At 44.7% G+C, this 25,347-nt stretch overlaps 1 protein-coding gene and 1 pseudogene across 1 annotated transcript; both read right to left on the bottom strand.

Moving 5' to 3' along the window:
* Window positions 1-1,085: 1,085 nt before the first annotated feature.
* On the bottom strand, window positions 1,086-5,407 carry LOC146387828 (achaete-scute homolog 5-like). The gene has a single exon (XM_084929676.1). The coding sequence runs from the start codon at window positions 5,359-5,361 to the stop codon at window positions 4,813-4,815; it is 549 nt and encodes a 182-aa protein (XP_084785802.1). The 5' UTR covers window positions 5,362-5,407; the 3' UTR covers window positions 1,086-4,812.
* A 13,011-nt stretch (window positions 5,408-18,418) lies between these two features.
* On the bottom strand, window positions 18,419-19,400 carry LOC146387827 (zinc-binding protein A33-like; annotated as a pseudogene).
* Between the last annotated feature and the right edge of the window lie 5,947 nt (window positions 19,401-25,347).

Here is a 25,347-nt window from a genome sequence, read left to right as displayed (position 1 = left end):
ATCGGGTAGTGACAGTATGCATGGTTGCATGTCTTTATCCTGTTTTCCTTCTCTCACCCCAACCAATCACAGCAGATGGCCCTGCCCCTCTCTGAGCCTGGTACTGCCGGAGGTTTCTTCCTGTTAAAAGGGAGTTTTTCCTTCCCACTGTCGCCAAAGTGCTTGCTCATAGGGGGTCATATGATTGTTGGGTCTTTACCTTACAATATAAAGCACCGAGCATGCTGCTGATCATTGAGGCAAATGTTGTTGAGATTTAGTGCTATATAAATAAAACTGAATTGAAAAATGTAATTATTATTAATTCATAATAATTAAATAATATTTAATTATTCTTATTGTGTTTTAACAAATTCTGTTTTATTCATTTTAAAGTTTGATTTTATTGTGCAAATGTATAAGGTTTAGTTTTACTTTGGTTATATGTTTGAGAATATTCTGCCAGATTGTTTCCCTACCCAACACTGGCTGATTGACTTAACTGAGTAACCCAACAGCAGGCATGAGACCCAGTCTGCATCTGGAGGTTGGTTGCAGAAGGCCAGTCAGCAGCCATGATGTGGTGCGCCAGGTGTAATAATTAAGGAGATTTGGAGACCTCGACAGAAGAGAGCACTGGAGTAGACAAACTCGAGTTGGGGATGTCAGGGTACTAAGATTAAGCCGTAAGTCTTCCTTTGGCGTGATGTCGGGCAGTGACTGTACACGGCTGTGTCCTTCAGAGTACTGCCACCATTGTGCCATTAGAGCCACTGACAGAGCAGACCTGGAAGTGTCATCAGGAGAGAGCTGCTATGATCAGGGAAGCACTGCTGCTCAACTGAGGACTCACTGCTCCCAGACAGTCGCTGAATCTCAGCCTTCAATGAATCTTGGATTCAGGGTAACTAACCACTTGCCAGCCTGCGCTGAACTTTTCTCTTTATTGTTTGGAAATTCCTCTCAGTGATACTGTTTTTGGAATAACGTTAACTTGCCATTTTTAGATCTTGTGTTTTATTATCTCTACTAGTAGAGGTACCTTTAGTACCTTTGCTCTGTTTTATGGGCTTTTATTGAGGGGGGATAAAAACTGTTTTATAAGTAATTATCTGTTACGTCCTGTCCCCGGCTGTAACACTGCTCTCCCCTATGTAACCTAAATTATTCAAATAAAATCAGTTCCTAGGTTCATTTAAGCCTAGGCAGCATTGTCAGAGTTAACCAGTAATCAGTCATTACCATGTTTTGACACATTCTTGGACTTTCTTTATTCACAATATGAGAAGCTGGGACAGGCAGGCCACAACATCCTGAACTGGTTCAGAGGAAGAAGGCTGGATGGTAAACCGTTCAGATGATGCTTTTTTAAATGCCACAGATTCTTCCTTTAACCAGAGGTGGCAGTAGTCCACACGTTTGTCACTACAGAGAAGAAGAAATGCTATGGTTCATGTTCTCTACTGCAGCGGTCCCCAACCCCCGGGCCTCGGACCGGTACCGGTCCGTGAGTCGTTTGGTACCGGGCCGCGAGAATTGAGGCTCAGGTGTGAAATGTATAGTTTTCAGGGTTTTTATCGGTTTTCAGCGTTATTTTGTTATTGTTTTTATCGTTAACTCGGTTTTCCTGGGTCTTTTCACGTGTGTTATGAATAAATCTTCTTTTTTTCGGTACCGGTACTAGTTTTATTTTGTTGTATTTATCCGCAACACCTTAAAGGCCGGTCCGTGAAAATAATGTCGGGCATAAACCGGTCCGTGGCGCAAAAAAGGTTGGGGACCGCTGATCTACTGAACTAAAGTGGAAAAAGTACAGGCTCTGAAAACAATATTCTTACGCAAGAGTACAAAGTTTATTTCAGCTCTAATTCTAATGACGCTCAGCTTGAACCTTCGTTATGTGGAACACAGCGAAGAAGAAAGACTTTAAAACTCGGCCTGTTTGTGTTTCCCTGCCACCACAGCTGAACACGGGTACAGTCAAGGGTTCAACTGGGATTGATCAGGTGGGGAAGGTCAGGTGTAGCGGCTCAGCGTGGGTAAAAAGGGACCAGGATTTCTGTTCAGGCTGTGATCAGCTGACCTGCTGCTGCTGCTCTTTATGGACTTGCTGGACTTTTCTTCCTGTTCAAAGGGACGTTTTCCCTTCCCACTTTCGCCAAGTGCTTGCTCATTAGGTGGTCATGCGATTGTTGGGCTTTCTCTGTATTAGGGTCTTTACCTTACGATGTAAAGGAGCTTGTGGAGACCGCTGTTGTGATTTACATGACTCAGGTCAACAACATGTGAGCTGATGAGCCGTCACAGCTGACTCCAACCCTGCACACGTGCACTTCAGCTAGTCAGTATCTGCTGCCCTCGATGTCACCTCACACCCCAGCACAGTGACGTTTTGCTGATGTATATCTGTTGTGACAGCAGACGCAGGTGTTACACACTATGTAGCTTGTGTTTGATTACTGGGAAGAGGTTATTTCTATGTTGCTTAGAGCCGCTTTGCCTACACCTCTCTCTAGGTAGCACACACAGAGGGAACCAGTAGCGTTAATGGAGCTCTCATCGACAAAATGTCAGTGCGACGTTGATTATCACCGCTTCATTGGAGGTTTCCTCTTTGACTAGCGATGCGTTAGATAGCAGGAGTATAGTTTTCCTATTGAAATGCCTTAACAATAGCCTCAGGCAGACCTTGTTAATCGAGGCAACATCTAAGCCAGTCTGCAGTTGTTTCTTGCTCATATTGCGAGAAACAACTCCCAAGCCAGTCTCGGAATTTATCAGGTTTGAATTATGTAAATTTTAAGGTATGCTTGGGTGCCTAGCTGGAACCTCCCCCATGCTAACCAATCCTATCTCGCATTGTGCATGCCATGAGTCCATCTTAAACCCGGAGGTATCGAAAAAAAAACAGAAGAGTTGCCAGTCGCTATCCAGTTACACTACTCGTGCGCCTCAAATGATCTCCAAGCTACTCAGAGCCTCCCGTGTGCGTCACAGAGCGAGAAAAAGCGTTGGAGAAGCAGAGGTAAACGACGTTGTCCCAGTCTCTTGCCAACAAGCATGCTACATCAGCACTACCAAATCCCTCTCTGTGTGGGTCGTGCAGAGAGTGGTAGAACGTAGGCAAAGCATACCTAAGCGATGGAGGAATTACCTCTTCATAATGAGCAAACATATGCCTCTGCTATGTAGGAGCTACCACCACTGATACAGTGCATAGAGGCTAAGTCGGCAATACCTCACTATGCTGTGTTGAATGGGACGGAGACGGAGGGTGCTATCTGTGACTGACCATGAACCTCACAGCTGCTCTGCACCCGTCCTTACTTCTATCTAACCCAGGGCTGGGGAACCTGCAGGTTTTAGATCTCACCCTGGGTCAACACACCTGAAACAATTGATGAGTTCATTCCCAGGCCTCTGGAGAACTTCGAGACATGTTGAGGAGGTCATTTAACCATTTAAATAAGCTGTGTTGGATCAAGGACACATCTAAAACCTGCGGGACACCGGCCCTCGAGACCCGGAGTTCCCCACCCCTGATCTAACCGCTCTTCTTCTCCTTTCCTCTTTCTTACATTTTTCTTCATTTGTGAGTGAACTTCTCTGTCATGATGGGAAATACAGTGTCTGGACCTTTAGCTAGCAGACTCACTGTGTGACAAGCTGCACACAAAGAGTTTGTGTGTTTGCTGAACTCTTAGAAATGCTGCATGTGAAATTACCAGACACCTGAAAAACATTACTGCTTTTATGCTCGCTGCTCTTCTGTAGTAGTTGAAGTCTGCACCATAAACACTCTTGTGGATCATTCTGGCCCACTTTAACTCCTGAGTTTAGCGATATAATTGATGCATATATGATACACCAAAAGGGTTGTCTTTAAGCGCTATTGTTTCGGAATCTGGAAGAATCTGGAAGTATAAACTTCCTCCAGATGTCTTTAACTGAACGTAACAAGCCTGTTTGACAGATTAACCAATAAAAAGTTCAGATATTTCTGCTAAAACGTGGGGAGTAAAAGTAAAAAGTTGTCAGAAAAATAAATATTCAAAGTAGAGATACCTGAAAATTGTATTCCTGCTGCACCTTCAAGTACTGTAATGCAGTACTTATACTTTGTTACGATGTTCCTCCTGTAAATCTACACTTTTTTTTATCCATGTCAGAAAAATGAAGTTGTTTTAAACTCTGATTAAACAGTGCATGATGTTTCCAAGGTCATCTGCATCCACATCTCTGTTACCATAAAGTTCTCACCCATCCACAATACAGTGAAATGATGCCGGCTCAAATCCTTTCCCTCCATGCTCAAACTGGGACCCATGTGACCCTTAACAAGTCACGTGACGATGGGGCGGGTCAACAACGCTCATGACCATAAGGAGTTCAGTGGATGAACATCTTCATAAAGAAGACTTCCTGCTGCCTTCGTTCAGAACACGGATGGATGCCAGACTCCATTTTGGTAACGATGTGGATAACGTGTGCGGGATACTCAAGGGAGAAACAAATCGTGCTCCTCGTGTTCTGGTGGTGATGGACGGATTGTGGTGACCACGTTCCTGCTTCTGCTGCACCTTCAAACAAAAGGGTTGTTGATAAACTCGAGCTCTGATGCCAGGTTCAGACTGCACGGCATCCACCTGACTGATGGAGGCCTCTGTAACGTTGTGTGACTCCCACTCTCCTCCTGGCTCCTCCTTGATGTCATCACACAGGTGAAGAACAGCGGCATGTAATCTGTCTCTTCAATCAGGTGATGCGAGAAGCGTCCTGCAGTCTGAACCCGGCAGTGGAAAGAGTACTTCAGTGTGACCTTATGGTGGTTGTTTAGCAGGTGAAGGTCTCCGCCTCAGCGCTGCAGTCTAGGCCTGGAGACGAGGTGCTGGGCGATACCCCTCCACTGTGCCTGGTGTCCTCCAGCTCCACTAGGCCCTGCAGATATTTGATGTACCTGATGGCGGCCCGCAGCGTCTCCACCTTGCTTAGCCGCTTGTCGGCACTCTGACCTGGCAGGTGGTCTCTCAGCTTGGCGTAACCCTGGTTGACACACTTTACCCTCTGACGCTCCCGCTCATTTCGTTTCTGGATGAATGCTGGCTCAAATGGACACTCGTAGACGCTAAAGTGTCCGTGGTGGTGAAAGGGGGTCAGATAGGGCAGGATCCCAGGGCCAGGGCCCCTCAGAGGACCTCTGTAGAGGCCAAGGCCGGTGGGGTCCATGCCGGACGGGTAGAGGAGGAAGGGGACGGAGTTGGAGAGAGAGTCTGAGTGCTGCGAGATGCTGTGATCCTCAGAGAGTCCAGCAGGCGGAGACACGCCGAAGCTCAGGTTCGAAGATCGTTGTTCGATGAACGAAGGAGAGAAGGCAGAGCTCATCGTGCAACCTGGCTGAGCAGTACCTGATCCGAACTCCCAGCTGGATCAACAACAGTCTTCAAAGACCACCTCAAAGACAGTCGATCACCAGCACGCAGAGATCTGGGGAGACACATAAAGACAAATTCAGCTTTAATCCTGAATCTTCCAACCTGAAAAGCCACACAGGTGAGTTATCGTCCTGCTGACTGAAACTGCAGTTCCCCTACCATCCAGCAGAGGGTCCAGCAGTGAGTCAATCCCCATAGACTTGCATTTTAAAATGTCCAACGTTATAGCAGAAACAGACATGTTTGCAGCCTGAAACAAAAACTGTTTTGGTCTTGATGGATAATTTCATGCCGTATTAAACTTTTGTTACAGAACAAAAATAAGAGGAAGAGTTCACTATATGCTAATGACACCGTTTTATATTCTGGAGACGGCTTTAACGATTCATCTGGAGTTAATATCACGAGTCAAAGAAAAATAATACAAGTGTATGGGGAAGAATGGTTTTCTAACATACCTGGAATATGGCTTAAAATTTGCATTATTAGGGGTGTGGCCTCTTTGACTCACCTGTGTGGGTCGAACTGTGATTGGTCAAAATTAATAATGAGAAATTTGAACCTGATATTTTGAACAATATATAGGAAGTCTTGAAAAAAAAAGTATGAAAATCACATGTTCTGATTTCTGAGGACTTCTCAGATCTCAGAGGCTGAAAGGAAAAATAAATATTTCTGACGTTCTGGATCATCAGGATTAAATTAACTATGATATGAGGAGGAGTTTGGACATAAAAACACCACGTGTGCAGTTTATCGATCTTTCAGATGTGCTGATTCATAACTTTTAGACTAAATCATGAACGTGGAGATACTCAGATACTCAAATCTGTGTTCTGCTCTGTGGGAAGAACATCTAAATCTAAAACAAATCTGTTGTGTCTTGACCTTGTTTTATGATGGACTTCATGGTCACGTTGAACTTGAGCTGATGATCAAAGCCTGAGTATAAGGTATTTGTATGACTGTACATCTGGAGCAACAGCAGCTTTCTTCTTTGTTACTGGGTGTGTAATTTTTGTCCTGAAATGAGGTGATCCACGTGTTAAACACATGAGACGATCTGATGGATCAGAATCATTGATTTGAAATCAGGATGAACTTCAGGTAAACTCAGGAAGGTTTTTCAGTCTTACTTAAAAAAATAATTTTTCTTGCTTTTTACTTGGTTTGGTTTTTCAAAGCCTGCTTTGGATTTAAAATAATCAAAGTCTGGAGACCACGCCCGATGGAGCCGGTCTAATCCAGAGCTGAACTCCAGCACGGAGACAGCTACTTGTTATGTTTAAAATAGTTTCCAGAGCAAGTTTACCTGTTTAAGATTTTCTTTGTAGTTTGAATTAATGTCACAGTTAAACTGGGCATCTTTAAAAGTTCAGAGCAGGTTTAAACTCTGCATTCAGGGGAACAAAAGCACCAAAACCTTCATGAAGAGTCTGCGTACGTGAACAAAGTGATGAAAAACAGGTTTTCTCCCTATTTTAAATACGTAAATTAATTTCAAGGTTTTTTTTAGTCTACATGTTGTACAACATATTTTTTACATTCATCTTTAGTTTTAGTTTTTATTCTGACAGCAACACGAAGAACCACTGTGCCCACGTTTAGTCCCAGTCAGTGAACGCAGCACCAGATCAGCTCACACACACACTCACTGGTTTCCAATAACACTCTGACACCCTTTCTGGGAGGAAATGTGAGAACTTTCCTCTTAAAACTGAGATTTCTTCCAAAAAATAAAAAGTGAAAGACAATTAAAAACAAAACAGTGGAGACTACAGCTGCACACATTACAAACACCATCATTTAAACTGCACAGTGTGTGTGTGTGTGTGTGTGTGAATGCATGATGTGATTAGTCGTGTCTTCATCTCACCTTCAGGTGCAGCTGCGCTCCTTCCTCCTCGAGCTTCACAGGAACACTGAGTGCACGATGAAAAGCTGATGCTTTACCTGCTTCTGCCTACTGAAGCCCCGCCCCCTACAGGTGTATACAGGGTCATCAGGTAAGAGAAACTGTAGAAAACCAGCGTGCTGCGTCTAGCTTCACCTTGAGCCGATTAACTCGCAGCTCTGAGGTCAGATTAAGGTGAAAACAAACGTTGCACACTTCCTGTGTGGAAAATGTTGAATTTATCATCTTTCTTTTTTTGGGGGGGGGGGTTCACTCAGGTGACGCAGGTTAAATCTGCTCGCCGCCGTCTCTTCTTTCTCTCTGGCTGAGAAACATCAAAGACAGAAATGAGTGTTTGCAGTTTCCTCTTCCTAAATCCTGCACTTCCAGATGAAAGGCGTCAGCGACACACGCCCTTCCTGTCATCACACATCTCATCACACAGCACACCCTGATGACTGTTTACACGCACACACACACACCTGTAACCTGAGCTGCTGTCTGAGAGTTTCCTGAGCCTGCGTTCACCTTCACATGAACGTCTCTGATTGTTCATCACACAGAGACCTGTTACCTGTGAGCCGTCAGACTCACCTGAGACGTCTGTGTTTGTCCGAGTTTGGCCACGACTGGAGAGCAGAAGTTTCTGACTCGATGAGCTGACGGTTCCAGATCTGAAGGATCTGCGAGCACAATCAGCTCGATAAGTTCTCTGGTGAAGAAAGCAACTTCAGTGCTTCCTTTGTTGCCTCCTTTAGCTGAGTAGACGCTGAGCTTCCTCTGTGAAAGCAGAGAAGACAACAGTGTCCCACGAATGAAGAAGCCGTGAACATGACCGACAGGTCTGAACCTTAAACTACAGCTGAGGCAAAAATCTCTCAGAATAAAGATCATGAGCTTTACTAAAATACAGTTTTATTTACAAGGCACCAAAAAGACTGACCGGGAGAGCCTATGCCAGGGTGCTGGAAAGACGAGTTTGTCTTTTAGCCAAACCTCGGATACCGAAGGAACAATGCGGTTTTCGTCGCGGTCGTAGAACACTGGATCAGCTCTTTAACCTCTCGAGGAGTTTGCCCAACCAGTCTACATGTGTTCTGTGGACTTGGAGAAGGCATTCGACCGCATCCCTCTGAGTGTCCTGTGGGAGGCGCTCTGGCAGGGGTGTTTGGCCCATTGCTACGGGCCATTTGATCCTTATACAACCGTTGCAAGAGCTCGGTCTGCAGAGCCGGCAATTCAATTCAATTCCACCACTTAGCATCAGCTTTCACCAGGGTGGTGAATCTCATCTCTGCTTTTTGCAGATGATGTGGTTCTTTTGGCTTCGTGAGGTGATGCCCTCCACTGGAACGGTTCGCAGCCGAGTGTGAAGCGGTGGGATTGAGAATCAGCACCTCCAAATCTGAGGCCATGGTCCTGAGCTGGAAAAGGGTGGAGTGCCCACTCTGGGTCAGGGATGAGTTCCTGCCCCAATTGGAGGAGTTTAAGTATCTCGGGGATCTTTTTCACGAGTGATGGGAGCGGGAGATCGACAGATGGATTGGTGCTGCAGCTGCAGTGATGCGGACGCTGCACCGGTCCGTCGTGGTGAAGAGAGAGCTGAGTGTAAAAGCAAAGCTCTCATTTTACCGGTCGATCCAGGTCCCTACCCTCACCTATGGTCGCGAGCTGTGGGTAGTGACCGGAAGAAGGAGATCGTGGACACAAGCGGTGGCTGGTCTCTCCCTTAGAGATAGGATGAAAACCTGAAGAAAGGCAGGAATCGCCTAAATGTTTGGGAAAGTCATTCCAGATGTTTTCTGCTTCATCTGTTCCAGAAACAGTTGGTTTTTTTTCAACATATATTTACTGAGCAGTTCACATGTTTGTATGACAATGGAAATTACAGTATCAGATAGTTGCTCTGTTTTTTACATTAACATCACATCACATAACAAAATATAACAAAACATTACATAATATGGTACAATACCCTCCCACACACCCACAGTCCCAGCTGTCCAGCTCGTTTGTCATAATAAGAAGCCAAAAAACTAGAACTGCTGGTTATAGCTGCAGACATGTAGGGACGGTCTGTCACAAAGAGTATATCGTATTCGCTCCAGATTTAATGTATTTGCCAGCTCATTAAGCCAGAGCTGTAAGGGGGATGCATCTCTCTTCTTCCAGTGAGTGAGAAGTTTCTTTGCAATAATAATACAGTAAGCTATAACACGTCGCTTTGCACTGTCTATTCCCACAGTATCATCAAAGATGCCCAGAATAACTGTTAGTGGATCAGGGCTCAACTGCACATGAAGAATTGAAGCATTTTTTTTAGCCTTGGGACAAAAAATGAAACTGTGGCTTAATGTATCTTTAGCTAGGGAGCATTTCTCACACAGAGGAGACACCTCAGGGTATATTTTATTTAACCTTTCTCTTGAAAAGTGAGACGATGTGAAGCTTTAACCTGAATCAAGCAGTGTCTTGCATTATGGATATTCTGCAAATAGTTTCCCATCCAGCAAGGAGATGGGACGATAAGAACCAACATCCTCAGCATTCCTACTTTCTTATAAATGACAGTTATAATTTCCTCTGTAAGGGTGGGAGGGAGGACTTTATCTACTAGAGCTTCAGTAAATGTTTTATGCAGGTATGGGCACAAAAACCTCACTAAAATTCACTGGCGATGCCATCTGGTCCAGCAGCCTTATTGATTTTACTTGAAGCAGTTGCCCTCTTGATTTCTTCTATTGTTAGTTCTATTGTTCTGTTGTGAGTTTAAGTGTGCGAGTTCATCCTCCCCTAGGTTTGGAGAAGTGCCGCTATCCAAGAACTTTTTCATAGAGTCACAATCTATATTTTGTGTAGTGTATAAATTTGATAGAATTGGACATATTGATTGTTAATGTCTCTGAGGTCCGTTGAAGCCTCACCTGCATTATTGTTCTTGTTCTTGTTTCCTAAGTTGTCTTGTTAGTATTTTATATGGTTTGTCACCAAGCTCAAAGTATTTCTGCTTGGTGTACAAAAAAGCTTCACTGATTTTTGCTGAGAGTAGATCATTATATTCATATTTATTCATATACAAAGTGTAGCAGGCTTAGTTTCCGAGTTGTCATTTACATCAAAATACAGAGATCTGCGTTTCCAAATATTCATGAAAATCCACCATATTTGCTGCGGTCTAGTTGCATTTTGGATGTTTAAGGTTAATGTGACAGGGAAGTGATCCAAGATGACAATATTGTGATAATTTGTGTCAATGACATATGGCGTTTATTTGGCATCCAAAAGAAAGTAGTCAATTCTACTATATGAATTATGCCTAGTTGAAAAGAAAGAGTAATCCCTACCAGTGGGGTTTGCAGTTCTCCAAACATCAGACACATTTGAATTTTCAATAACGGTGTTAAGAAATGCACTGGAGTTGTTCCTGACCTGCTTAGTTAAAGAAGGTAGGGGTCCAACACACAGTTAAATTCCCCACCAATGACAAGGTTTGTTTGGGACATGTCTGGGACAAGTGCCGTGAAGAAAGATGGACTGTCCACATTCAGGGCGTATACATTCAGTAGAGTGAGAGGTATAGAAAACAGCTCGACCACAATCAAATAGCATCTGTTTCTGTCTGATATTGTGCTTTTATGTACAAATGGAAACCTCTTTGTCATCATAGCTGCACTTCTCGCTTTAGCAGGGAAGGTAGATTGTACACATTCTCAATCCACCTACATTTGTATATGAAAATTATCCTTTAAATTAGTTTCCTGCACAACAATATCCCCAGTGTTTTAAGATGAGAAAGAACTTTCCCTCTTTTCACTGGATTGTTCACGAAGGTTACATTTCTCCTGCCTTGTAAGCTTTACATTATTCCGAGCAGCCATGTCAATTAAAAGTAGGGAGTGTTATTATCTGGCTCTGCAGTATTTAAAGCGACAACATAACAGCTGGGCGTGGGACCCACCCTCCCCTCCCTACTAACCCCCCAAACAAACATTAGAAAAAATAGATATAGATCAATAAACATGAATATGAACTATGGCTGCATATACAAAAGTAAAACAGGCAGCGGCGTGAAAAAAACTACGGGAAGCACAGCAGGTAAAAAAACAACCAAAGTAGATTAAAAAACAAAAGAACAACACAATTTACTTCCCTGTACTGTTACTGCTAACCTCTGTTAACCTCTGTTAACCTCTGTTAACCTAGTAACTCTTACCTTCTAACTGACAGCTCGCTTGAAGTGGAATTTAAATGGAAAAAAACACAGCCCTGTGTCAGCGTTATAGATCCTTGCTGTTTAGTTTTGCAGGGCATACCAGTCCGTGCCTGACGTCCCACGTATTAACTCTCTCACATTTGCAAATGCGGCTCTGTGTTTGGCAACAGAGGGAAATCTGGGAAGATGGTTATTTTAAACCCACTATGCGTCAGGTTCCTGTTCTCTGCAGCTTTCCTCCGAATTTTCTCGCGAACATGGTAGTAGTGCAAGATGATAGGCTGAGGAGGATCACTTTGTTTGGGACGTTGGTGATTCACTCGATCGATAAGCGGCTTCTCCTCGAGAGACAGTACCTCCGCCAAATGTTGTGAAACAAACTCAGTCATCCCGGGTCCCTTTTACATTATTCCTCCTGGAGTGTGCCTCAAGATCTTCACATTTCTCATCTAACTTCTTTAACTCCGTAGACAAACGCTCCACAGTGGCCTCGAGAGTGGCGATGGTGTCAGAGTGGTTTGAGGCACAGTCCTGCAGTTCAGTCAGAGTGTTGTCGTGCCCGGCCACGTTCAAGGATGACATCTCCGACCATCAGACTTTCTTTCAGAAGCCATTTAGCTCGACCATGTGGGCAGCTGTAAGTTTCAGTCAAACCTGGAGATGTCAAACTGGTTTCACTGTGGACAGAGATGCTGGTGTTCTAGCAGTTTCCAGTTTGTGGCGGTGTCATGGCCCTGGATCTTGGATTAAGTTTTGTTTTGGACGTGTTATTTTTTTCTTTGAAAGTATAAGATCATCATGTTGTAGTTTCTGAGTACGTTACTTTCCAGATTTATAGTTCTTGATTTCGGGTTTATTTGTCTTTTCCTGGTCTCACCTCCGTGTTTTGTTATCCTTTCATGTCTGCGTTTGTAGTGCTGTTGCTGTGTTTTCTCACTTCCTGTTCCCATGATCATCTCTCCATGTTTCGTGTCCTTTTCTCCCGGTCTGTCTGGTCTTCATGTCCGTTTATCCCCAGTCTTTGTGAGTTCAGGTTTTATTTTGATGGTCCGTGTGTAATCATCTGATGGCATCAGTCGGCTGGTCTGGGACCACCTCGGTGTTCCCCCAGATGAGCTGGAGGAGCTGGCTGGGGAGAGGCTGCCTCCCCATGACCTGGTTCCAGGTAAGCAGGAGAAAAACCTGCTGAACTTCCTGCCTGTGCTGAGGTTTCCAGCTGTTACATGTTACATGCTTGGAAAGAAACAACTTGAACATTAAAAATCAAGAATGAAAGACAGAAAAACCAGACTTTAAATTCAGTGGTGAAAAAGTGACATTTTAAATGTCTTCAAGCTCCTGCAAAGCTTCAAGTTTTAGAAGAACCTGTTGAGTTTTATATGCAGGTTCTTCTGACTGCGCAACCAGAGACGACTTCAGAGCAAACACAGCTCGGTAAACTGCTCCTTGCCCCTCTGCCCACAGCACTCATGCCTTCTCAATGGACACCTGCATCATTGTCCACTGTATTTACATTAAAACACTGGAAACTGAAAAATCAGAATAATACGTTTATTTTTTCAGAGTTGCTTTCGCCTGCTTTACAGGCAGCATTTATCCTAAAAGCCACCTCCATCACCTCCACTCCTGCAGTTTTCAGTTTCCACATACCCATCAGACCCTCGAGTTGTCTCAGCTGGGTTTGGGCGGGAGATCATGTGACAGTCGACTCTGGAAACCTGACATAGTTTTCCTGCCAACATCGCTCTGACCCCTGGTATTCAGCTGAACTTCACCAACTCAAACTTTTTGGATGCTGCCTTTAGGAAAACTGGACTTCCCTTTCATAATAATAATAATAATAATAATAATAATAATGGATTGCATTTATATAGCGCTGTTCGAGACCCTCAAAGCGCTTTACAATTCCACTATTCATTCACTCTCACATTCACACACTGGTGCAGGCAGCTACAGGTGTAGCCACAGCTGCCCTGGGGCAGACTGGAAATAAGGAAATGTATCTCAGTCATATCTAACCTATTCTATTCTATTCTATTCTATTCTATTCTATTCTATTCTGTTCTGTTCTAAATGTGCTTGTCTCTAAAGCACTTTGGTTCGGCTTCAGGAGGCTGTAAATAAAACAGATGTGTTCATTTCCCCCAAAAAACTAAACACAGTTCAGTGGGCTACATACTAAACCTAAGGATAGAAACAAAGTATCGATGTCAGCAGCTTTGGTGTTGATACAATATTTAATTTTTATGGTACCTCTAGTTTCCTCGTCCTAATCAATCTCTCTCTCACACACACACACACACACACGCACGCACGCACACACGCACGCACGCACGCACACGCGCGCACACACGCGCGCACACAGCGAAGTCACAAATAAAACAGGTGTGTGTCACATCAAAGATGAAAAATTAAAGCTGCTGCACATGCAGAGACGTGATGAAGATTTCACCAGACCTCTATCAGCTGCTCTATTATTACAGCGTGCATGCACGCACACACACACACACACACACACACTTATCCCCTCTGATGAGCACTCAGGTTGAACTGAAGCCACTAAACAAACACGAGTCCAGAAAACAGAGGATATTTCAAAAGTCCCTCCCATCTCCTTTTCCTACGGTCGGCGAGCTGGGATCCAAACAAGCTTACACTGTCTCCTCGTAGTGTGACCTCAGATATCCGCTGTGCTGAAACTACAACGTGCAGAAGATGAACTACAAAATGAAACACATTTTGTAGTTTAACAGCTGCTGTGAAATACTATAAACGTATCAGCTGAGGTGGCAACGTACAGAGATTCTGTACTTAAGTACACATTCTGATATTTGTTGTAAATGAACCACGACAGACCAGACGACCTTTTTATGCTTTTCAGCATAATTTTCACTTTTATTTACGGTTCACATGTTCGGCTGCAGCTCTACAGACCGACACATGCACCACAACAACAACAACAACAATCAGGACCTAGTTCAGCCTTTTATGTCGGCGAGGCGTGATCGCAGATGCCGTGCAGGTGCATCTGCCTCCCCTGCACCAGCACCGCAGACCACGCCCGCCACACTTGTGTTAAAAAACACTGCAGTAAAAGCTGAAAAACTGATTCAACTGTTTTACTCAAGTAAAAGTGAAAAAGCAAATTTACTCTGAAATGTACTCAAAGTAAGAAAGTAAAAAGTATCTCCTTGAAGAGTCCACCCTCATTTACATGCACGGGTAAAAAGACCTTCTGCTATGTTAATATAACACAAAAGTAATATTAGTGCATGAGGATACAAACAAGTCTAAGTTCTAATTGTGGTGTAATGAACATATTCAGCTTGGATCTGTTATTTCACACACAAACTAACCTGTTTTCATGCAACATTTGAATAACACAACGTTAGTATACTTGTGCGTTTTGCAGGACGTTTCACAATACAAAAATACATCATTTATCAAAATCCATCATATACAGATGCAGTATGTCATTACAAATTATGACACTGCATGTAATCTTTAATCTGCAGTTCATCAAGCAGTCTTTTCTTACACCTTTCCCCATCTCTGAGTGAAATAAGCAGCTGGACCTTTATCAGTAACACACTGTGAGACAAACTGCACATAAGCAGTTTGTGTGTTTGCTGATGCTTCGCCTCGTCCACCCCAGCTGTGAAACTCAGAAACCAGTCTTACTTGTTATCATCTATCGTCCACCTGGGCCTTACAGAGTTTCTGTCTGATTTCTCAGACTTTTTATCTGATTTAGTTCTGAGCTCAGATAAAATAATTATTGTGGGTGATTTTAACATCCATGTAGATGCTAACAATGACAGCCTTATGGCATTTAATCTGTTATTAGACTCAATTGGCTTCTCTCAAATCCATGGTAATGTTATGGCCGGGAGGCCAGACCAGGAGAATGAACTAAATGCAGACACAGATGGAGGCACTGGTTATACATGATAGCAGAGGTTTTTTTACAGACTGTGCTATATTTAGAATATCAACCATGGACTGTGAACTGAAACGTGGAGCATAAACTAAAAGCTATGAGGCAGTTTTAAAGTACCAGGTATATGTAATTATTTTGCTATTAGAGACCTGAAGTATTCATTCCCAACCATGTGGCTCAAGTTTTAGTTCTGTTGTTGTCTCTAATGAACTATTGTAGCATTTCCCTCACTCTCTGGGCTGCTATCCTTTCCCCAGACTGCGGTTCATCCCAATAGCAGACGAAGCTGCGCGCTATTCAATGTTCCCCACTGCCATGTCCACAGAAAAGCCACATTTCTGCAGCTCGAGTAAAGGCCTGGGGACAGAAGCAATTCACGGTTAAGGAGGTTTGAAATATATTATAAGAAAGAATTGTCTTCCTTTCCCTCTACAGACCGAATATTAGAATGTTGTTTCCTCTTGAGTGGCACTCCAGGTCCGTCAGCTTTGACTGTAGAACTTCATGCTCCAGGCAAGTAGTTAATACCTCAATAGCCTCTGCCGACAATTCCTCCATTCACCCTAATCGTTTCCACTTCAGCTACATGGTCAGACAAGCTTAGCATATCTCTCACAAGTGTATCGAGTTTGGAGTTGATCTTGTGACCCAGGTGGTGAATTTCTTATCTTAATCGGTCATTCTCCTTTTTCGGATCTGTTTATAATTCATTACTGGCCTCGTTATATCTGTTGAGTTACTGATTCCTCCAGTGCTCTGTTGCTCTGTACTTGTCATTGTCACGGTCCGGTGTGTGGGAATGGAAAGAAAGGACCAAAACAAAGGATGAATGGGGCGGAGTCTGAAACAAGTGTTCAGGAGGGCAGCCACGTGGTCAGCAGCATCACTAGAGCTTATCTGGAGGCCGGCCGCAAGGCCAGCAGCGGTGACAGCGATGATCAGCTGAGGTGGGGAGGTTGCTGGTGGTGCAGCTTGGCGCAGGGTTAGACCTCTGTCTAAGCGCAGACCTCTGGCTTAGACAGAGCAGGACCAGCAGGTGCAGAAACCTACGCTGGGCTGTGTATGGATCACAGCAGGCTCAGGTGGCTCTAGCTGGGGGTGCGCGTAGCTTGCAGCAAGCACTGGATGCTGCAGATGGAGCTCAGGTTGAGGACTGGGTCTTCCGTCCCTTGAAACCATTACAGGTGGAGGAACTGGCCGAACCTGAAGGTACAGGTGCAGGGACGTGTTGGGTCCTGGCCGCTCTCAACCTAGGAGCAGGGACAGGCGAAGGAGCTAGCTGGACACCAGCTATCGCACCCGAGGAACAGGTATGGGTGCAGGAGTGGACCAGGTCTCAGCTGCCCTTGCCCTGGGAGCAGGCACAGGAGCAGGTGACAGCTGGATACTAGCTGCCCCAATGACAGAGCTAGACTGAAAACACACACGAGAAGTCGATGATGACGAGCCAGGGAACTGTGGGAAACTGAGGGTTTAATAGACTGGATAATGATGATGAATGGAAACAGGTGGGAACACAGCTGAACTAGATCTGACTAATGACACAGGAAGTAGAACTAAACATAACACATACAGACAGATGACTAACACAATAAAACAGGAAACATACATGGGAACTAAACGGTGACAAAGTCCAACTGAAAAGCTATGAAGCCAGATAACACACACCAATGAGTTAAACTGCAGGAATGTCTTAAAGACATAAAGACCTGGATGGCCGCTAACTTTCTGCTTCTTAATTCAGATCAAACTGAGGTTATTGTACTCGGCCCTGAAAATCTTAGAAATATGGTATCTAAGCAGATTCTTACTCTGGATGGCATTACCTTGGCCTCCAGTAACACTGTGAGGAACCTTGGAGTCATGTTTGACCGGGACATGTCCTTCAACGCACATATTAAACAAATATGTAAGACTGCTTTCTTCCATTTGTGCAACATCTCTAAAGTTAGAAATATCCTGTCTCAGAGTGACGCTGAAAAACTAGTTCATGCATGTATTACTTCCAGGCTGGACGACTGTAATTCATTATTATCAGGAAGTCCTAAAAACTCCCTGAAAAGCCTTCAGTTAATCCAAAATGCTGCAGCAAGAGTCCTGACAGGGACTAGAAAGAGAGAGCAGATTTCTCCTGTATTGGCTTCCCTTCATTGGCTTCCAACCAATCACAGCAGATGGCCCCGCCCCTCCCTGAGCCTGGTTCTGTCGGAGGTTTCTTCCTGTTAAAAGGGAGTTTTTCCTTCCCACTGTCGCCAAAGTGCTCATAGGGAGTCATATGATTGAATAATACATACTTTCTGTATGTATTATTTTAGGGTCTACCTTACAATATAAAGCTTCTTGAGGCGACTGGTGTTGTGATTTGGCGTTGTATAAATAAAATTCAATTGAGTTGAATTGAACTGGAAAGTGATCTTGAGCAAGTCTGTTCACTTCAACAACAAAGCCAGAAACCCCAAACAGAGTTTTGAACTGTAGGGCTGTTTTCAAGGTTTCAGTTAAACTCCAAATACAGGACTCGGGAAGTAACTTAAAAGCAGCTTTATTGCTGAAACTCATGTAATTACAACAGGAAAACATGTAAAATTAGGAATAACAGAAAAACTTAATGGCATGAGCAATACACCAAGGAGACACACAGCTCTCTATTTACAACTGTTCTTTGTAGGTATGTAAACCTTCCTGTAGGCTCCCAAAAATATCATTCTGTTCATCTGGACCTAACATTTTCACTGACTTCTTCAGTCTCAGCTGACTGCAGGTTTCCAACCTTATAAACAAGACATGATAACTGAAACCGTGGGCCGCGAGGTCAGTTTTCATCATCATTAATATGCCAATGTGCATGTTAATGATCGTGAAATATGCAAACTTTGCAAATATGCAAAATCAGTGTATCAAATAAAATCAGTTGTTGATCAGCTCAGTGTGACTGACAGATGATCAGAGGTGCAGAGTTTTTACCTGCGAGTGAAGGAGCAGCCAGTAAAAGAGTAGATAAGCGCTGCAGCATCTACATCACAAAAGGAGACCAGACCCTCCTCACAAACACCCCCACCTTCTCAGGACCAGGCTGAAGAGAGAGACGGACTGGAGGGCTAGCACTGGCTTCATACTTAATTCCATTTCTCAGCCACACAGTCCAGAAACCATGTCGAGGACTCACTGTGAGTTGACCCTTCCTGTTGATCGACTCTGTGGCCAGTCCTAGGTCCCAGGCTGTCCTTCCTTTAACCTGAACCTCAAAGTAAAATCTACCTGAAGAGAAACTCTGCTCTCCTAAAACATTAACACACTGAGAAAATCTCTCTGAGTTGTCTGGAAGATTTTTCTTCACATTACTGTGGTACACTTGTTTTCCATCATCAGACAGGATGAGTTTAGGATGAGCTGTATCAGGATCCAGAGTCACATCCACCTCATCCTGCTGGACCCTCTTCAGCTCTGCAGCCTCAACCAGCTTCTTCTTCATGAGTTTCCTGAGTGTCTCCTCCAGCTGAGCCACAGCTCTCCCCACAGTCTCCTCATATGATGGTGGACGGACTCTGACCTCTGTCCAGTCCTTGGTGGGTGGAGCAGCTTTCAGGGACGAAAAGCTTTGGAGGAGGTGGAGGTGGTCTACAGAGTGTGAGAGCTGCTCCACCTCAGAGCTTCTCTTTATCAGCTCAGAGATTTCCTGTTCCAGATCTTTTATGAGACCTTCAGCCTGTTTCTCTGTAGTTTCCTGTTTGTCTTCGATCTCCTTTATGAGCTCCTTCAGGCTCTTAACTGAGGTCTAGTGCAGAAAGTCTCTTTGCTCATGGGACACTGACACCTCTGACTCATGTCCCAGTGCTGAGTGATGCAGTTTTTGCAGAAGTTGTGTCCACATGGTGTAGAGACTGGATCAGTGAACACATCCAGACAGATGGAGCACAAAAACTGATAGCTGACAACAGACATGTCTGCACTCTGAGGGAGAAAAAAATAAATATTTTATTACATTTTTAAAAAAATAAGTTTTACATTACATTTAGATTACATTTTTAAAAAGACAGAAAAAGGTGTCAGTTTTGTACTCTTTACATGTGTTTCTCAGTAGTAGATATTATGCATTTTTCTGTCCCACCATTCGTACATGTGCGTGTACATGCGTGCACGTGTCTTCCCCTTGGACACGTTCTGGGTAGTGTAATAGAAAATTTCTATTATTCTCATTTGAAGTATTTAAGTGCTTATGCATATGCTTGGTTGTGACACTGTAATAGACTGTTCAGTGAAAGTTTCTAAAACTAGATGACCTTATTTCAGGCTCAGCAGTTGGAGAAGACGACTCCCTTTGCAGGTGCTGATAATGCCAAGGGCACAAAACAGCATACCCGCTGTTCTGTTAGGTTTCCTAGCGAGGCGCGTGATGTGTGGTGATTAGTTTGTAAATTCTTCCCTCTTCCTTGGAATGCATAAAGGACTGGGAGCACCACTCCTGTTTCAGAGCTCGCATGACTGAACTGTGATGTTTGATGCCTGGGAGCTTGAGGGTCCTGCAGTATCTTAGCTGTTCCTAGGACTGCGCTCTTCTGGACAGAGATCTCCGATGTTGTTCCTGGGATCTGCTGGAGCCACTCACCAGTTTGGGAGTCACCGCATCGAGTGCTCTGATTACCACTGGGACCACCGTCACCTTCACCCTCCACATCCTCTCGAGCTCTTCTCTGAGGCCTTGGTATTTCTACAGCTTCTCATGTTCCTTCTTCCTGATGTTGCTGTCATTGGGAACCGCTACATCGATCACTACGGCCGTCTTCTTCTGTTTGTCTACCACCACTATGTCTGGTTGGTTAGCCACCGCCATTTTGTCCGTCTGTATCTGGAAGTCCCACAGGATCTTAGCTCGGTCATTCTCCATCACCCTAGGGGGAAATCTCCCATTTTGACCTCAGGACTTCCAGGCCATACTCGGCACAGATGTTTCTGTACACTATGCCGGCCACTTGGTTATGGCGTTCCATATATGCCCTGCCTGCTAGCATCTTGCACCCTGCTGTTATGTGCTGGATTGTCTCTGGGGCATCTTTACACAGCCTGCACCTGGGGTCTGCCTGGTGTGCTGTCTTTAGGTCCAGCTTTGTCCAGCCACTGGTAGGATTTCTGGATATCAGCCACCTCCGCTATCTGCCAGTGGTACATACCGTGCAGGGGCCTGTCCTCCCATGATGTGCCCCACTCATGTATTGACCCATGTGCCTGTTCATCTTAGCCGCTATGATGCCTGACAGGAGCTTCCACGCGGTGCTGAGGCAGGTTATTGGTTGGTGTTTGGACGAGACCAGTCCCTTCTGGGGGTCCTTGAGGATCAGGACTGTCCGCCCTTCAGTTAGCCATTCTGGGTGTCTCTTGTCAACGAGCTGCTGGTTCATTTATGCTGCCAGGCGCTCATGGAGTGCAGTCAACTTCTTCAGCCAGTAGGCATACAGTAGGTGTCACCTTCAGCTACATCTGCCGTCCCCCACTCCCTCATCAAGAGGAAGCGGGGTCCACGCTGAGGCCGGATATTCCCATACAGTGGATTTCAAAGACTTTGTCCTGCTCCTTCTGAGCTTGGAACCATTTCTAAAGAGCCTGTTCACACTGCCTCTAAAGACATTAAAGACTGTTTTGTTCACGCTCCTTCCGAGCCTGGGAATATTAAGACTGTGTTCCAAGGTTGTATCACCCGCTTCCAGACCTGTGTTACGAAAGACTGTTTTTTCTTGGTACGACCAAACTGAGCCACCTAAAACTCTGCCCGGGGTTTGTGTACCCGGAGGCTGAGCATGTGGTCTCAGCTACCTCTGGTCCCCCGGAGGAAGCTGACTCAGCCTCCTCTGTCAGCCGGGAGCTCAGGCGAGCCATCTCAGTGAGCTACAGGCGACCGTGGCTCAGGGAGGTTGGGAAGCGCATCTGTAACCGGAAGGTTGTCGGTTCGATCCCCGGGTTCTCTGTCCTGGTCGTTGTGTCCTTGGGCAAGACACTTTACCCTCCCGCCTACTGGTGTTGGCCAGAGGGGCCGATGGCGCGATATGGCAGCCTCGCTTCTGTCAGTCTGCCCCAGGGCAGCTGTGGCTACAACTGTAGCTGCCACACACACACACACACACACACACACACACACACACACACCTAGAAGAACCACCTGGCAGATCCATTGTTTCTGGAATTGGAAGGCTAACTGAGTGAACATCAAGTTTTGGAGACTTTCACATCAAGAATTTTGTACCAACTTTGAACTCTTACAAGGATAACTCTCACTTTGTGCTTTTCTCAAAGACCTCCCACCAATTGATGCAGATATAATATTGTCCATTTTGGATATTGAATCCTTGTATACTAATATTAACCAGGAACAAGGCCTAGAGACCCTGGGACATTTTCTTGACACTAGGTCTACAAAATTACCATCTACCTCTTTCCTTATTCAGCTGTCTGCTTTTGTTCTAAAGAGGAATTATTTATTTTTTAACAACATACCATTTCCCCAGATTTCTGGCAGTGGAACGGGAACAAAAATGGCACCTCGTTTTGCCTGCCTATTTGTTGGTCAGCTGGAAGAACTAAATTTATGTGACCACCAAAATAATCCTTTTCTACCACTTATGCCTTGGAAACATACATAGATGTAGTTTTACTCTGGAAGGGACCAGTCAGTACGTTACTGGAGTTTGTAGAATTCTTAAATGGACATTTTGCAGGCTTTTACCCTTAATTACAGCACTGAAGAAATTAACTTCTTTGACATAAAAGTAAAAAAAAAGACAAATCTCTGTCCACCTCTCTGTACTCCAAACCTACCGATCGGAATACATTGCTTCATGCTGGAAGTTTCTACCCTAGCCACCTCAAAAAAGCTTAACTGCAAGCCAACTGATAAGACTTAAACATATCTGTGAAACTCCAGGACAATGCAATGAGAGCAAAGAGATGCTGAAGAAATTTAAAGAAAGAACCTTTAAAGAGGAGAGTGGCAAAGAAAGAAGAAAGAAGGTGGACTCTGCTGTTGAGGATAATGATGAGGTAATGGTAATGGTTCGTTATAATATTACACATTTCTCAACATTGAGCAAGACTGAATAAAATGTTGTTGAACATTTTAACAGATTTAAGGGCCGTATGTGGAAATACTCTATATCTGCTAACTTGCAAAGATATGTAAACGTCATCCAGGGTCTGGTACACTCATAGAACAAGTCTTATTATAGATCTATCAAAATGGCACCTGCTGAGGTGAACATAATGAGAAAGATGTTTTTAACACATTGTGCAAGACAAAATCACAGAAGGTGACTTTTTAAATTTAATATGGGTAATACGTTGTGTTTAGAAAGGGTTATGAACAAACCTACGCAGGAGTTCTTTACTGTAAAGAGAACACCCTGTGCAAAGACTGGCTGAGCTTACTGGTGAGGAGGTGAGCCAGAACATGTGATTAATGATAAAAACAAAGCATTTAAAATGTAAAAAATATTGGCCGGAAAAAACAACCGAAAAAGTTGGATTGGCCACCCAACCAACCCATTTGTGTATAAAAGTTGTCATGGTTGTCCCCGCTGATCTCACTCTGGACCATGTTTGTTGTTGTTTTCTCTCCTCTGACTCCTCTCTGTTGGGGCGGCACAACTCATTAAGGGTTCCTGCCCCGGCCCAATCACAGGTGGTGGCTGTGGCTCAGGTGGTCGCTGTGGCTCAGGTGGTGGCTGTGGCCCAGGTGGTGGAGCAGATCAGTTACTGATTGGAAGGTTGGTGGTTCGATCCTTGGCTTCCCCCGTCTGCATGCCAAATATCCTTGGGCAAGATACTAACCCCACGTTGCCCTCCGATGCGTTCATCGCACCTGCGAATGATCACTCACCTGCAAATGATCACTCACCTGTGACTGATCACGCACCTGCGACTGATCACTCACCTGCGAATGATCACTCACCTGCGAATGATCACTCACCTGCGAATGATCACTCACACGCTGCTTCTTTTGACCTTTTGAGATTAACTTAACTGGATGACTGAGCATGCATCAAGACATATGACATGTAAGGATTTTGGTGCAGGCTACACATGCAGGTGCAGGCAATGTAGCTTGCCATCACCAGTGTGTGAATGGGTGGATGACTAAATGTAGTGTAAAGTGCTCTTGGACTACTACTGTTATGATCTGGGTGAGTGGCTGGAAATTTCCACCAGGTTCCTGAGCCTCTTTTGGCCTGGAGCTGATTTGAGCAATCAGGCTGGAGAGATTTAAGCCCTACACTGACATTCCTTCTCCACCAGTTTGTCAACTACTCCATGTTGGTAGCCGGCTCTTATGCCCCATCTTCTCTTTGCCAAGTGCCTTACTTACCTTGTTCTCTTGTGCCTTAGTATTCCCGGACTCTCCACAACTCTCACCTCTTACTTAAGCTCCTCTCTTGGACCTCGGATAACTTACCTCCACTCTGGAAATCTCTCCATGCCTCACCTGTCATTTCACACCATCTAACTGACCCGGACTCACGCCGGTTCTCCCTCAGAGCATTTTTCACTCCACCTGCAAGTAAGCTATAAATACAGCCATACTCGGCTTCTCCGGTGCTCTCATTTCTTCCACCATTCTAACTCCGTTCTCCTCTCTCCTCAGTGCAACCGCTAGACGTAACCTGTCACGCTCTAGTTACTCTTCCCAATTTCCCCCTAAGTGTTAGACCAATAAACATGAGCCACATCCACACTGATACGTTTGTGTTTGAAAACGCATCTTTTTCTCTCCATTTTGGGCTCCCGTCCACACTGAGACGGCGTTTTCGGTCAAGTAAAACGCAGCGTTTTGAAAATGCTCTTCAAAGCGGATACATTTGAAAATGCCGTTTTCACGTCACAGTGTGGACAGCGAACCCGGAGCCTTTTCGAAAACGATGACGCATGTTAGTCATATGATGCAGTCATGTGACCAATTAAACAAAGATAGCGGCTGGTATTCCAGAAGCCGCTGGAGAGGACGCGGAGACTACGGTGAAAAGCTTCATCAAAACCTACCTGAAGCTGCCGGAGGACACGGTGAAGAACATCGCCTTTGATAGGGTACATCGCATCGGCCCCATGCGGGCTGCGACCGGGAGACCACGTCCTATTGTGGCCAAATTCGGCCACTTCAAACAAAAGGAACAGGTGAAAAGCCGCGGCAGGGAATTAAAAGGAACGGACTTCAGCGTAAACGACCAGTTCCCCAAAGAGATCCTGGAACGATGCAGGGTCCTCTTCCCAATCCGATGCGACTTCATCCAGAAGGGCTCCAGCGCTGTCATCGCTGTGGACCGGCTGTACGTGGACGGACAGCTTCACCGCGACCCCGACATCACTCCGTGGCTGTATTAACTTCACACCAGATAAGAATCAGCTACACCCTTTTCCTATCCACTCACACTAACTTGCATTAACATCTGTTTAACTTACCAATATCAAATCGCATCTTAAGTGTGATATCATAGCAGAATGAACACCGTCACTCTCCGTCAGTGGTTTGATTGGAATGTTTCCGGGTTTGTTTTTCTCCTTCTCGTTTTTTTTCTCTCTTTTCCCCCTCTTGTTTTTATGCTGCTCACCCTTGTCCTTGGTTTCTTTCTTTATTTCTTTCACTGCTTCAATCACCTGCTTCCACACTCATCCACAAACAACATCCTTTATTTCGACACATACGCACAGCACGATCACGCACAGTCATGCGCTCAACGGCAGCACATTTACATCAGTCAGACAGCGCACACAGTCATATAGGATACACACACTTAAGTCAAGCGTACTCATATTAGTATATATTAGGGCTGCAACGATACACAAAATTCACAGTTCGGTTCGATACTTTGGTGTCACGGTTCGATATTTTTTCAATACAAAAAAATGTTCA

The sequence above is a fragment of the Perissodus microlepis genome, chromosome 5 (genome assembly GCF_051167445.1).
Source record: "Perissodus microlepis isolate ML-2025 ecotype Zambia chromosome 5, ASM5116744v1, whole genome shotgun sequence".
Lineage (NCBI taxonomy): Eukaryota > Metazoa > Chordata > Actinopteri > Cichliformes > Cichlidae > Perissodus > Perissodus microlepis.
Note: the sequence above shows the minus strand (reverse complement) of the source record. Positions and strands in the feature narration are given on the sequence as shown.

What these genes read in the sequence shown, in the direction of transcription:
- LOC146387828 (XM_084929676.1), bottom strand. Translation starts at nt 5,361, where the DNA reads ATGAGCTCTGCCTTCTCTCCTTCGTTCATCGAACAACGATCTTCGAAC.